We start from the raw sequence: 15,889 nt of genomic DNA, 5'->3' as shown, positions 1-15,889 counted from the left end.
ATAATGTTGAGTATCAACGTTTTTATTGGTGCACAACAGAAAACTGTACTTTAAAAAACCTAAGTATTTGAAAATGTTGAATGCATGTTACATACAAACAGACAAATTTAGGTGTAGCAATAAATATAAGTGTATAACTTTCAATATCATAATAATTATGGTAACCGGGATCTGGTATGTTTCCAGTAGAGACTTAATAGGTAAACGGTTTTATAATATGTAAGTTTGTTACAGTTGTTACAAAAAATTCCCCATACGTCTTAAGGTCTTGGACAAAAATAAATTCACACATACATATTATATGTTATTACTTTCTATAAGTTAGATAACTAAAATCTAGGTACTTACTACTTATCTTTATTATGGGTTGAAGCGAAATAGTATAGACAAGTTAAGCTAGGTTTACACGAGACATGAATCACGAGAGTGAACCACGCTTTCGGCGTCACGACCCAAACGTGATAGAATCAAACAATGTTTGATTTTCAGTTGTGAGATACGAACGAAGGTGGCGTGGCGTGGTTCACTCTCAAATTCACGCCCCATGTAAACGCAGCTTTAGAATTAAAAATAACAATAATAATAGGTACTTTTTATATAATAACTTGTGCAAATAATATAAAATAGACATACTTTCATGAACTAAAAAAAAAATGTATTAATTTGTATTCGCATTAAGTAATAGGTAATTTTCTTACAACATTTAAAGTAAATTATAATAGGTACACAATAATAGGCTTAAAAAAGATAATACATAAAAATGACATAAAAATACATGTAGTGTCATACATTATAACTGTAATAATAACATAAACATAAATTAAATATTTTGTAGGTATAAATGTTAGTTAGAAAGTGTAATTTTATAAGTATCTACACACTGTATGAAATATTAATAATAACTTTTTGTTTTTTTTTTTACATTTTATACATTTTAGCTTTAATTATATTTAATATTTTTTTTTTTTAAATAGCAATTAATAAAAGTATTAGCTTATCAATAATTATAAAAATGTAAGATATGTACCAATTTTACATAGTTATAATATTACAATTTATAAATCCTTTCTACTTATAGTAATTAATTTCTTATTTTAAGTATGAGGCCATGACATGTATAAATGTATCAAAAATTTGTGTAAGGTTATGTATAAACTATGAAATATAAATGTAAAAAAATATAAATATTTAATATAGGTAATTACTGATATTTTCTGGTAGTGGCAAGAATACTCAATTGATATGGTTAAATGGAAGACAATACACGCCATACTTTTTTAAAATTCAACGTTTTCCAATTGTATGAACTTGAAAACCAATTGTGGCCAAGATTTCATGGTTCAGAATCTTGCGACCATCAAAAATAAATGCTGGTTTTATCATACGTTCATAAATTTTTTCATAATCCAAGTTCTAGAACATGATAATACATCAGTCATTGGTTGATTATAAATAACTATTAGTAAAGTAAAGCAGTAGGCCAGTAGACCATTAATTATAATATTTTTCATTAGAAATAAATGTGTGTATTATACACTAAAACATTAGAAATTAAGTATTTTTCTTTAAATTTGTATCAATTGTCAGAATAAATTATGTAAATTTTAAATATTGAATACTAATTTTAAAAAGGATGTATGATTATGTATAATATAACAAATAAAAAAATATAATTTGATGCAGTTGGTAAATATCCTAAAAGACAAAAAAAAAAAATTGTTATAGAATGAAATGGTTTATATTTGGTATTATTAAATTCTCATTAAATCGAGTAAATTTCTAGATATACTTTTCAACTTTAAATGCATGTGAAACTAATTAGATCAGTTGATTGTAAATAAAATAATTATTTTATAAAAATTACCACAAATTCGTCCCATTCGGTGCATATTACAATAGCGTGTGTCGAGTCTGCAGCTGTGTATGGATTATTGTGAATTTCAATAGACTTAATTACGTTTTCTGGGTTATCAGTAACGTAAGGATGCGTGAGATCTTTTTTTATTTGCTCTGGTTCCACCTAAGATCAGTGATTTATCTTAATAATCATATTTTGTACCAATAGTACCATATTATAAATGAAACCTAGGTATTTTGTTACAACATTCTGTTCAGTTTATTTAAAAACAAATTCACATTATAATGTTTAAAAATACATGATATACACAATTATTTACTATTCATTTTATTTCTTGTCTAATAAGTAATTATGATTTAATTTATAATTGTGATTTGTAGATAGAAGATACAATTATACAAATTAATGTACTATAAATGTACTATTAAACATAAATGAGATATAATTCATAATTTTTATAAATATTTTAATGATATCGAAGCATTTATAGTTTTTAGGAATAAAGATTCATTTTAATTATGAATAAGAATGAGATACATAGTCGTATATAGGTACTGTGAATAATGAAAATAATAAATAACCGTAGGTAGGTATTTTACATTGATCATTAGGAAAAAACAGCATCTCCGTCAAATGTTGTTTTTTCCTTTTACAGAATTTCACATTTTATACCTGTTCCACTATGCTACTATTGTTCTTCAAACTCACCTTCGGGTCATAAATATTGAGTTTTGCTCCTTCATCGAGTAACGTCTTAGCAACGTGTATTGCAGGCGACTCACGAGTATCACCTGTGTCTTTTTTAAATGCAAACCCAAACATAGTTATTTTTTTACCAGTGACTGTATTAAACAATGATTCTATAATTTTATTTGAAAATCTAGATTTTTGATAAACATTCATGTCCAGTACCTGTAGATGAAAATAAACCACATTAATTTTATTCATTGGGTAGATACCTATTATATGACCAGGTAGTAGGTAATAGAGTTATAAATAGAATGATATTGTTACTTGTTGCCAATAAACAGCTACTTGCGGAATATTTAAACATTCACATATGTAAACTAAATTTAGTAGGTCTTTTTGAAAACAACTGCCTCCGAAACCTTTAACATATTTGTGTCATTAGGAAACATTTTTGTTTAGCAATCAAAACAAATTTGAGTTTTCAAACCAAATTATTAGTAATAGTATTTACCAACTGACGCTTGTAAAAATTTGGGCCCAATTCTGGAATCGAGACCTATGCCCTTAGCCACCTCACTGACGTCTGCACCAGTCACTTCACATATTACAGACATTGAGTTGATGCTGGAAATCCGCTGAGCTAGAAATGCATTAGCCGCCTGTGAACATAATGCATTTTGGTAAGTATTACCATATATGTACGTATTATAGCACGAGCAAAACCCCCTTTGAAGTTACCAATTTGGTTAGTTCCGAAGACCAAGTGTTGGTCCTGAGGATTTTTGCTTCGGGTATCCAATTCAAATATACTTTGCTGAGCTCCTTAAAAGCCCATAAACCATCGGCGGTCTCTTCGTGCCCTATAAGAACTCGATCTGCATTTAGTAGGTTTTCAACGGCCACGCCTTCAGACAAGAACTCGGGGTTAGATAATACCTATATTAACAAACGTATACATAATATATTTATAACACACAGTCACGACTTACAGCGTGGTGTTACATTCAAATTCACCTACGAGATAAAACATTTCGAATGTGGATAAACAAATTATTGTATTATTCATCACCTATACGTACGTATTTACCTAGCACGCGTCAAGGTCATTGGGTAAGTACGGCTATGGTAAAATGGTACGTATGATACAAAATGCCTACATCCAATATATTATATATTATATACTAAAAAATGTACCTACGATATAACGTAGAAATATTGACTTACTTGAAATTTAACATTCGGCTTGTGATTAGCGCTTAAAATTTTTAAAATGCTCTCCGCTGCACGTACCGGTACTGTACTTTTTTCCACTACAATTTTATCACTTGTTGAAACTTGGGCAATAGTCCTAGCGCAGTTTTCAACGTACATTAAGTCGGCGGCACGTCCCTATGATAAAATATGGCACAAACGAATTAATATCAAATTATATTTGGTTTCTTGTAAACATGCTGGTTTCTTTGCTTCTATGGTTAAGACAAAATGATTACTTTGACTTAATATTTTAGATTCTGAGCGAAGCGATGAATGTATTGATTTTACAATGATAAGTGTTTTTTTTTGTTATTTTTTTGTGTCTGTCATCACCTTTTAGGACAGTAAAAGTGCTTAGATTTTCTTCAACAGTAACTTTTCTGATAGGAAATTGAATCTAGTTGGTACTTTGGGGTATGAAAAGTAAAAATTTCCCAATAGTTTTCAAAAGCGACGTGAAAAACAAAAGAAAAATTAAGGAAAAACGGGAATTTTTACGCAAAATCTGTTTCCAAAAATTCGATTTTGGTTTTTGGTGCAACTCTAAAACAAATGAAAGTTTGACTGAATGTTTATATTAGCATTTTCTATACACCATAACATTTTCCAAATTTTTTGACTTATTTTAAGCTGTTACGTATATTTTCTGTTTCCATTTTTTTTTGTTTTTTTTCTATAAATATCAAAAATTTTTTCTTTTTAAAACTAAGATTTGAAAATGTAATACAAGATTATCCATAAGTTTGTCTACCTTTACCAAAAATAAATGTCTACAAGAAAGTCAAATTAAATTTTTATGAGCGTTTGAAATTCATATTTTTACAACATTTCATATTCACTCGATTTCTCATGTAACGATTTTCTTATTTTATTGTAATTAAAAAACGAATGACTGTAGATACTTGAAAATTTCACTGAATGTTTATATTAGCATTTTCTTTACACGATAAAATTTTAAAAATAATTTGACTCTTTTTGAGCTGCTTACAGCCGTTGTCAGTTTTTAATTTTTTTTAATGCAAGGCTCCTGATATATTGTTACATTAGCAGTTGAAAAATATTAAAAATACATAGGCACAATTTTTTTTATAAGCATTTAAAGTTTTTAAATTTTGACAAAAATTATCAAATTTAAAATTTAATAATATTTTGTAGTTAAAAATTTATAAAATGTTCAAATTTTATAGCTAAGGATTGAAAATTTAAAACAAGGCTCCACGTAAATAGGTTATATACTTATATATAAATTACTTTATTCACAATAATATTATCAAATATACTTGATAATATTATAGGCTGACTGACCGTTTTCGCTCAGAATCGTTTTTCTTATACAAATATACAATGATATTATATCATTGAATTCAAATTTAACACCATCCATTACAGTGACCCACTTGTTACCTACTATTATACAGCAGAGCGACATCCACTTACCCACCTTTTTAATTAATGCACATAGCAACATAGGTAGGTACAAGCTAAGTGATTTTATAAGCACGACAAATTATATTCTCACAAAAATTTTAAATTGCTGCGTCGTCGACTCATCTCCTCTACGTGCCCCACATTTGCTTAATAATTGTATGCAAAAAATTATGAGATACCTTCGTATAAAGTATTTAAACTACATTTTAAATTTAAAACAGAATATTTATATTTAATACAATACCTATAACCTATTTAGTACTATTATACAATACATTTACTTTGTTATAGTCAATACTATTAGCATATTCGGGATTCAAGTCAAACTTGAGTTGGGATTATTAATCATTTTTTTTTTAAATTTGCTGACGATGTTTTTTACTCTATAAGTCTATTGAAATTATAAAGTACTCATAACATTCCTATTATATTCTCAATTTTAATGTAGGTACATATCATTGAAATTTACAATTCTTTATTCTATTAACAAAAAAAACTGCCTGCAATAAATTTAATATGTGAATTAAAATTTTGTGAACCTACGCACATTATATTTTTAATTATTTGATGGCATTATTTTTCATCGAAAAACGATCCAACGAGAGACTCATCCACGGATGCTTGTTGGCGGCGCAAAGTGTGCATCTTTAATTCCTTATCTGTTATCTATGTAGGTACTTGTTTTCTATTGTTTTCAAAAAGACTATATTATATAATTACAATGGCATAATTGAATAGTTCACTGGAACTGGTGTAAAAAAAACGCTCCGGGATGTTTGGACATGATTCATTATTCCGCGTCGGGATATATGGGGATAATTTTACACTGGTGCGGACTAACGAAATTCTAGAATGAAGCAAATAGTTTTCCATACGAAATTCCACCAAAAATCACAAATAATTAATAACAATTACCTACATAAGTATATCCAATACAGCCATATAATATTAAATAGCTAATAGATATGAAACCTAAAGTTGTACTTTTGATTATTTTTTTTTCGACTGATCATTAACTATGCATCAGACTTTATAAGGGTCGTTTCTGGTAGTAAATTTGATTGGTACCTAATTTTCGAAAAAAATCGTGGGAAATTATACTACTAGGTACGCAATATCTACATCATAATCCATCTTTAATAGATGTTATATAATTTCAAAAAAAATGTGATTTTTGGCGTTTTTGAGTTATGTGCAGATTTAAAATGTTCTAATTTTCTAGTTTTATTTCGATTTAAGTTGATAAAGTATTTATTTATTAGTCAAAAAGCTTGATAATTGAGTACAAGGTGTCTTATATTAAGTTATTCATATAGCAATCAAAAATATCAAAAAAACTTAGTTTTGAATAACGATTTCTCTTCAAACGGTTATTGTTATTTTATTATTATTCAAAAATTATTAAACTAACCTAGTAACTAAACCATTATTGGCATTATTACTTGAATTATTATTTTTTTATTCAAAAATATTTAGACCAACTTTAATCTATTTACCAATGAGCATTTGCCATTTTAGAATTTTGTCTTTTCTTACGAATGATGATATATTTTTTTTCGATCAAAAAGTTTGGAAATCTAATTCAAAGTTCAACATACATTTTTCTTACTGCATTCTAAAAGTATTTAAAATACATGGACATAATTTTTTTTAGAAACGTTTGAAGTCCAAATGTTGACAAAATTAAACATAATATAGAATCTATATTATAGATAGATATACTTTAACAAAAAATAACTATTTTGCATCTAACGATTTTTGTTATTATGTTGCAACTTGCAGTTTAAAACATTTCAAACTTAGATACATCAAACTTTTCACAATTACGTATATTATTATTTTCTGTATACAAATGCATTTTAAAAATGTTTACATTAGTTTTAAGCTATATTACCACAATGTTATTCATACCATTCTGACTTATAATAGTTAATAACATATCTATTGATATGTAATGTTTTTATTAATTCAACACAATTATACGACACTGTACCAACTCTCAAGTCACTAAAAGAAAATCAATTAATATAAACTATAAAATATCATTATATCTTTACAAATCGTCGTCCTAAGTCGCAAAGGGCGTACATTTTTTTCGATTTCGGGAAAAAAACTTCATCGTACGATAAAGTTGTAACTGAAATTGTATCATTTTATCCTCCGTGAAATCGATAATTAGAAATTGTCGTATTTTCGATGTAATGATTTTAAGAATTGTGACAAATATACGACCTTTGCGAATTATGGACTTGGGCTGACGAAATGTTTAAACGTTTTTTCCTCTCCTTAAAAGTTTGTCATTTTGGACATACACCTTTTGCGACTTAGGCCGACGATATCGACCCCGTTAATAATCGTTTTCGAATCATTGAACTCAAATGTATACACACTTATCAGTGACCTCAATTACGAGGCGCATACTGATATAATTATTATATAATATAGGTACAGCAGAGTATTATAATACACCTAATCGTATTATTTTTAGCAGGTAAATGTACACGATACTTACTTTGCCTACTCCAAATGTCTTTGTAGGGGTATTAACAGAAATGAAAATTAAATCTGCTTCTTGGATAGCTTCTTCGATGTTTGTAGAAAAGAACAAGTTAACATTTCTCCGTTTTTTTACAATGTCATCGAGTCCGGGCTAAAAATGAAATTATGTTGAGTATAAATATGAAAAATGTAAATACGATTTAATATTTCAAATTACTTCGTAGATGGGCAATTTTTCTGAGTTCCACTGAGAAATACGATGAGCACTTATGTCTACAACCGTGACTTTTATGTGAGGACACTGCATTGCTATTACACTGCATGTGGGCCCACCTACATATCCAGCGCCTATACAGCATATTTTTGTGACTGCCATAGTATCTCTTGCAGCTTATGAAAATCTGTTAAACTTAAAACAATCGTCTTAAATTATAACACGAACACTCATTCTTCATACATAATAAACAAAGGTAATAAAATATTGAAATGTTAAAATGTTAAAATGTTCGATAAAATACAAAATAGTACCTAACTCAGTTTGATGGCACTTTAAAAATATTAAAATTGTTTTAATTCTTTATTTGTGCAATATAATGTATTATCTAATTAACAATGACTTAAACAGTGTTTAACTTTGCAAAATTGTTTACTCCTGAATACCGTTTAGCTAAACAAAAACTTAGCCTATATGTTTGATGTTTGTATCAACGCTCATGATTATAATCAGTGTGTAGAAACAACTAACAAAATGTATAAAACGTATTTATCTATTATCAAAAACAGAATACCACGTGATTAATAGGAGGGGATGAGTGGGACGTACCTACGGTTGGGTACAAAACTAGTACTTTTGACTGAACACAGTAAACATAGAGTTTTATACACCAGTTTACTGCTATATTAATATAGGTACCTTTGCTTGTTTGCTCTCATTTGAACCTATTAATCATAAATAATTGTAAAATTATATTTAATTTAACATTTGATTTTCAGAAGGTATCTAATATATGAACATAAAATACAAATAAACATAAAACACCTATATAATAAGTATGAATGTATTATATACCTAGCAATAAATATATATTTATGATATGCCATTATCAATAATTGAGAAGAAACTTAATAATATGTGGAATGTAATAATATGGTCGTATGGAAAATAACTTATAAAAATTCAAACGTTTAAGTGCTACACAATTAAAAACAAATATCGCTATAGGCTATATGTATAGTAAGCGATTATTAGTATAATAGTATACATAATGTCAACTAGGTATCCTAACCAAATACATTAATTAGTTAGGTCGTGTACGACGATTCGACATTTTGATACGAATTGATAAATAAAAGATTTGATATCACATTTTTTTCCTTTTTACACTCTAAAAGTAGGTATACAACGTTCACCACAAATGAATGAAAACTTTTTATGTTATTGTTCGATATTTATTTTATGAGAAGTAAATAATCGAGTCGATAGTAAATAATTTTAGAGTATTATTTTTAAATATATTAGATAACTCATAAAACATAGATACATAATATCCTCGTGTGTAGATATGTACAATATTTAAATGTAGCTACACAGTAGTACAGTACGTAAGTATGTATATACATATTATATTCGTGATTTAATTTTATTTGTACAACATATCGGTGGTGGTGGTTACTGGTTAGATACCAACCAACGTCCATCAACAACGTCTATACTTCTATAGTATACATATATTATAATATATATTTTTATTATTTATAATATATTACATAGCCGATGTGTACGGAAATGAAAAAAGATAAAATAATTTAATGTTTTAATTTATAGCTTATTATGGTTATTTGTATCGTTGTGGTAATTATGTCGCTTGTTAATATACTAAATAGTTGTTATTTCTATTGTTTTGTAATATCACTAATATAGTAATATAGTAATATACTATAGTAATTACCAGGATTGTCCAGAAGAACATAATAAATTATATAATTTATATAGATTATAGGTAGGTTACCTGCATTTATAAAAATTATATCCTCAAAAAAAATATATTTATATGCATTTTAAATTTGATTAAGTATGGTATAACTCTAGGTAAAACTTATTTAACATTTATTAATTTTCAGAAAAATAATGATGATGCGATTTATTAATTAATTAGTAATTATTCATAAAAATAAAGACGCGCGAACTAAACAAATTTACTTATCTGTAATGACGTTAATATTATATTTTTAATTGCAATAATTTTGCAATTCTGACACAAATTATTATACGTAACGTAAGGCTCGAGAATTATAGAACTATATAGAAGTTATAATCGATAAAATACGCATTATAATATAGTAGGTAGGTACACATGTATATAAGATGCATAATAGCTGCATATTAGAATAGAAAATAAAAGTACGATAATAATGACATTTTTGTCGAAAATTGGTTGGACAAAAAAGATAATAAGTCGTCGTAGCCAAAGCTAGTTACACAAAACAATTGCGCTTTTTGCTTGTTTGTTCAAATTTTAAGAAAATCAAAATATCAATATATGTTCATAATGGAGTATACAATGCATAGATAATACAAGAAAATATTATGCATTTGCACAATATATTATACAATTGAGAAATATATACCTATATGAAACTTTTATTTACATTTTACAACATTTTCAAAAATATGAAACTCGTCATTGTTTTTAAATATTGAATAGATTTTTAGCTTGGTGTGGTATTTAGGATAACATTTAGAAAAATATGCAACTCTAATAACTTTTGAGCCCTAACTAACGCAGTAACATTAAGTATTTGTTTCCATTTTGATCAAAGTAATAATTGTCATCTAATTATATTTAAATAATCAAAATGTCAAATGGAACACTGCAACAGTGCACTTTTAAACTGTATACCTACTTTAAAAAAATCACAACACTTTATAATAATAATGTAAGTACTATATATATTATAATGCACTATTAAGTATACCGTATCATTGTATTTTTTGAAAATGATTTATTTATATAATATATAAATACGATAATATCTAAGCCGTAGCTTGTGTATTACACAATATACTTTAATAAGTACATAAACCAGTGCTGGTTTTCTCTGTCAATAAGCTCGCATAAGTTTGTTCGCGTCCTGTTATCTGTCGACTGTCACACGCACTTTTGTCTACTTGATATTCACCATGGCTCGCGGCTCGAAATATTATGTTTGGTATAATGGCATGGAAGTAAGTAAACAGTCAAATAAATATTCTTAACTACAATACTAATGCATCTAATATAGTTATATTATAGATTATTAATAGGAAACATCAATTATACTATTACATTGCATTGCATTGTATTATTATATTATACTTGATGGCATACATTAATTGATAAATGTATACAAACAGTATGAATAGTATGGATGTATTGATGGTATAAGAGGAAAAAGAATTTTTTTTTTATATGAAATAATTAAGTCACGCATAAACAATATTTCAATACAACATCATACAAACTAATATTATTTCTATTTTATTGAGTTGATAGAAATTATTAAATGTAGATGTAATGACATTACCTACTGAGGAAATATGTATTATACTCGTTATTGTAAGGTAGAGAAAATAAAATACCTATTAATTTAAAACAATGTTATATTATTTTGAAATTTGAATTGAGGCTTTTAGTATGATGATTTCAAATTATATGAAAAATTCAAATTTAGACTTGTAGACTAACAAGTGTTCGCATTTTATATAAATATAAAAATGTAACTCGTGGAAACGAAAATTATTTAAAAACAAGAATTATGGTAAAAACAATCGAGTAAAAATATAAAATCCAAAAATATTAGTATGTTAGTGAAATTATGTTTAGGTATTGTTTATAAATGTATAATACATTATGTAATATAATTAATTAGGTATCTTGAATTATGTAGTTAGGTATAACTACTATATTTTGGAGACGAGTTCACAATTATTGTAAACATTTTACACTTCTAGTATATTGTACGTTTTTGTGTTGTAAACGTTATTAGTTTACCAGTTTAAAATTAAATAAATTAAATAAGAAATTTTAAATAAATATTTATCAAATGTATTTTTTTCGTTACATAATAAAAAATTACTTGTTAAATGGGAAGTCTATTAGTAAGTGTATTGAATTAATCAGCTAGTCCACAGTTTCTAGACAACTTAGCTAATGAACCTTAAAGGAAAATACCGACTGGTTGATTAATGAACTTGTCTGATCTGCTGTTAGTCAATGAATGTTTACAGCTGATATAATATAGTGTTAATGTACCAATTTATGCATATTCTGCATAATATAATACATAGTGTATATAAGTTTCTTAGTGGAATGTGAAAGATGAAGGACTATCATAGAAGTAACAGAAGTATACAACTATAATACAACATTATTAATTATTATTTATTTTATTTATTACGTATTTTAAATAAAAATTAATTTTACAACCATCATTTTCATTAATTTACACTTTAAACGATCCTAATTCATCAAAGTTCAAATGAAAAATACAACAAAATACATTGTACTACCTAACTGAAACTCAAATATTTGTATTAGGCACCTACATGAATTGTAATAATTTCTGAGTAACTATTATACTCTATAGTTTATGCTATACTATATTCATGTTCTAAAAATCTATGGCTAAAATTATTCACGAGTACGTGATATTATATTGTAGCAGGACCTGTACGTGTTTATACTTTATTTACACATTTAATAAAAAATAATGATTTCTAGGAAATACGAAAACACATATTGTGTTCATAGTTTCATACAGTAGATGAGTATATTACCATGATGATAAATACGAATATAGTTAATATTAAATTATGCACATGACGATTGTGACATATATTATCGTGATCCTTAAAAACACGTGGATCATGTACTTAAATCTACAATAAGTTACAGCGATTGAACAAGTGCTTAAAAATATAATTGTTAGGTAAATAATATAAAGGTGCACATATTTTTATATTATAATATCTATTCCAGAAATTCTCAATAATAAGAAACCGCTAAAGTACTAAGCCGTGATTATATTATTGCATACACTGTGCAGATAACCGAGCACTAAACATTATGTGTAGTTAGGTAATAGGTACACAATAATATTCTATTATCCTGTATCCACTGTATACAATCACATCCTGTTTTCCTGTTACGCGTCTGAATCAGCAGAAAAAACACTACCAAAGGACAAAGGTGGGGTAGTCTTCTACCGTCGTGTGTGGTATATATAGATACCTGGTATATAATATATACATACATATTATATTATATCCATATATTATGTATATTATGAATATAAAATATATTAGGCGCCAGCTAAAAGTGACGGTGCATGTATTTATAATTGTTGACGATACAGGAATTCCGAGCATTAGATTTAGAAATCAGAAAGACCCTATATACGGTGAAGCCAAATACATTGTTTATTTGTTAGGTGCTTAGTTTTTTTGAGATCTGTTATAAGTTATAACGTCGTCATAAACATTTACATAACAATATAGATATTAATTTATAATGACATGATATTATCTAAATCTAACACGGTTTACCCTCCCCGAAGTATGCGATATTTATTTGTCATTACTCATTAGGTACCATAACTCAATACTACTTTTTAGTTTTTCGAGAAAACCGTGGTGTCATCGACATCAGACCCGCACACCGGTTTGTGAATAATAATAATAATATGTCGTAATGATTGTAACACGATCCGTTGGGCGGGCTTAATGGACGAGCTATAAACTCACGTGAACGGAACAAAAATTGCACATGTACGACTACCACGAATCGAAATACACACAATTGTACAATATTATGCATAATATATTTTAACTGCATACTTGTACACCCCTCCCCACCATAGTATGTATTGTATTAATTTTCATTACAGATTGTATAAATTGTAATAAATAAATAAAAAAATATTTAAATATAAGCTCTCGTGAATTTTGATACATCACATATTGTACATACTACAGCTCTATAAATAGTTTGAACAGATGCGAATATCATAAATAAAATATAATATATTATTTCTACTGAAGCGCAACCACTCAGAAAATCGATAATGTCACTCAATAGTTTTACATACAATATAATAATAATATAATATTATGTCAATAGATCTATAATATTTACAAGTACTTATACTTGTGACAGGCTATAGTGCCTGTTATTAAGTACGTGGCTTTACAGTTTACACGTCATGCGCCCTACTCGTAATATCAAGTCCTAGACAACACTCGATCCACTGTATTATAGCATTATAATATCATCCTCGACCCACACAACTGAGCCATAATAACTGCAGCGGCCGAGCCCGCGAGCGCTTTGTAACTCGCTTCGTACTAACAACTCAGTGGCGGCTCCAAGGGGAGGGCAAAAGGGGCATTTCCCCCCCCTAATCGCCGCAGTTTTTCTTTGTTTTACACTGTGTTTAGCCAATTTTAGAACTTTTCGTACTTTTCCCCGCTCCCCCACATCATGCCCCTCCCAAAATTAAGCCCTGGATTCGCCACTGTAACAACTCCCGAGTCCCGAAGTTTTGTAATTTTGATTTTTTTTTTTTAGTTCAAAGGATTACCGAGAGTCTACACTTGACGCGGATATAATACATAATATATTTTGTACTCAAATCATTAATTCTCTGCAGCAGGTGCCTGATGTCGGATGCTCGACTTGCAACCTAACCATCGTTTCCATGTAGGTACATATTATAATAACATGCAACAGTACGTGCTAATAAATGCATCTTCGCATCGATTACACTTCTAAAACTAGAACCTAATACTATTGTTCATAATCAGTTATGGTACGCCTAAAAATAATAGTATGCGATACCTACCCAACAACAACAAGCAGCTCCGCCAAACAGGACGAAATCAAAAAAAAAACCCAATGCACCTATAATAAATGATGACTTTCGTCGTCGGTAACTCGCTGATGTGGAAACGCAATGAACACGATAGATGTATTATTATTATTATTATAACAGAGGTACCTACACATTATTATATTTAATCGTTAGCACACCCAGGTCGGTATCAACCGGTGTACCGAACGTAAACGCAATTATTATTATTACACTCTGGCAAATTATTACCGTGGACGTGGGTGTTATCGGAACTTGGCGTATTGGACCGGCAGCGTGATAACGTCGATCGCGGACGGTGATAAGCAGCCGGCGTGTAGCAACAGAAGCGCAGCAGGGCAGACGGTGCGTTTTATCGATCTACGGCGCGCGCGCGCACGCTCGCACACACACTAACACTCACAGTCGGACACGGTAACGTGAACGGATCGACGGGCACGCACACAGTGGTACGGTCGGGCTCGACGGTGTCGGCGGCGGTGACACGGTCGCTGCGGCGCAGAAGGTAGAACCGAGTCGGTGACGACGGAGTTACACGAGCTGATCCGGCGGCGGCGGCGGCTGACGTGGCCACGCGTTGCCCGGGCTACGTTATGTTGATGTTTGTGGTGGTGGGGGTGGGTCGGTCTGCGGCCGTTGACGCGTAGCGCGTACGGACTACGGACCGCTGCCGTCGCCGCCACGGCCACACTGCCCCGTCTGCGACGCTACGGCACGTCGTCGTTTCTTGAGACGTCTCGGACGCTATAATATTATTAATTATTATGTTGCGTCATGTATTATATTATTATAATAATATTTCATAACAACACACACGACATATTATTATTATTTATTGTACCTGTTGACGAGGTTCACCGCTGCACATGTTTCGGCAAGGCCGTGAGGTGGTGGTGGAACTGTCGTCTGTCGCGTTGAGAGACACCGATGAGAAATAAAAAAATAAAAAAAAAAAGCAAAAACCCGAGCTGCGTGTGTAAAAACGCTATAGTTGCCCCTCTCACGTTATCGTCATCGTTATCGTTATTATTCTTATTATAACGCGAAGACGGCTGACGTATCGATACTCCTCGACACTGCACGCATACCTACTAGGATCTACCTATAGAATATTATACCGGTTAGTGCCTAGTGGTTAGGATAGTAGGATCATCAGCTGTTATTTCGACGCGATGGTAATACGATGTCGTAGGTACGGTGGCACTCCTTGATTCGTCAATTCTTGTAATTGACCAATTTATATACCACAGGTTA

General features: G+C 29.5%; 1 protein-coding gene across 3 annotated transcripts; it reads right to left on the bottom strand.

The window, feature by feature from the left end:
• Window positions 1–19: 19 nt before the first annotated feature.
• LOC132948099 (UDP-glucose 6-dehydrogenase) lies at window positions 20–15,819 on the bottom strand. Of its 3 annotated transcripts, none has more exons than XM_061018411.1 (11): window positions 15,477–15,819; window positions 14,867–15,379; window positions 7,947–8,130; window positions 7,743–7,880; window positions 3,773–3,937; window positions 3,287–3,484; window positions 3,060–3,207; window positions 2,873–2,967; window positions 2,567–2,770; window positions 1,865–2,020; window positions 20–1,413 (listed from the first exon to the last, which is right to left on the bottom strand). In XM_061018411.1, the coding sequence occupies exons 3-11, from the start codon at window positions 8,103–8,105 to the stop codon at window positions 1,285–1,287; spliced, it is 1,392 nt and encodes a 463-aa protein (XP_060874394.1). In that variant the 5' UTR covers window positions 8,106–8,130; window positions 14,867–15,379; window positions 15,477–15,819; the 3' UTR covers window positions 20–1,284. The 3 variants fall into 3 exon arrangements, with proteins under 3 accessions (XP_060874394.1, XP_060874391.1, XP_060874392.1); XM_061018408.1 differs by having other exon boundaries at window positions 7,947–8,138; window positions 15,477–15,816; XM_061018409.1 differs by having other exon boundaries at window positions 7,947–8,138; window positions 14,867–15,816.
• Between the last annotated feature and the right edge of the window lie 70 nt (window positions 15,820–15,889).

Source organism: Metopolophium dirhodum, chromosome 7, assembly GCF_019925205.1.
Source record: "Metopolophium dirhodum isolate CAU chromosome 7, ASM1992520v1, whole genome shotgun sequence".
Lineage (NCBI taxonomy): Eukaryota > Metazoa > Arthropoda > Insecta > Hemiptera > Aphididae > Metopolophium > Metopolophium dirhodum.
This window is presented reverse-complemented; position numbering and strand designations above follow the sequence as displayed.

Excerpts from the sequence above, each read along its gene's own strand:
- LOC132948099 (XM_061018411.1), bottom strand. The coding sequence starts at position 8,105 with ATGGCAGTCACAAAAATATGCTGTATAGGCGCTGGATATGTAGGTGGG. Across the intron at positions 7,881-7,946 it reads AAAAATTGCCCATCTACGAA|CCCGGACTCGATGACATTGT; the intron begins GTAATTTGAAAT and ends TTTCATTTTTAG. Across the intron at positions 3,208-3,286 it reads CTTCGGAACTAACCAAATTG|GCGGCTAATGCATTTCTAGC; the intron begins GTAACTTCAAAG and ends TTATGTTCACAG.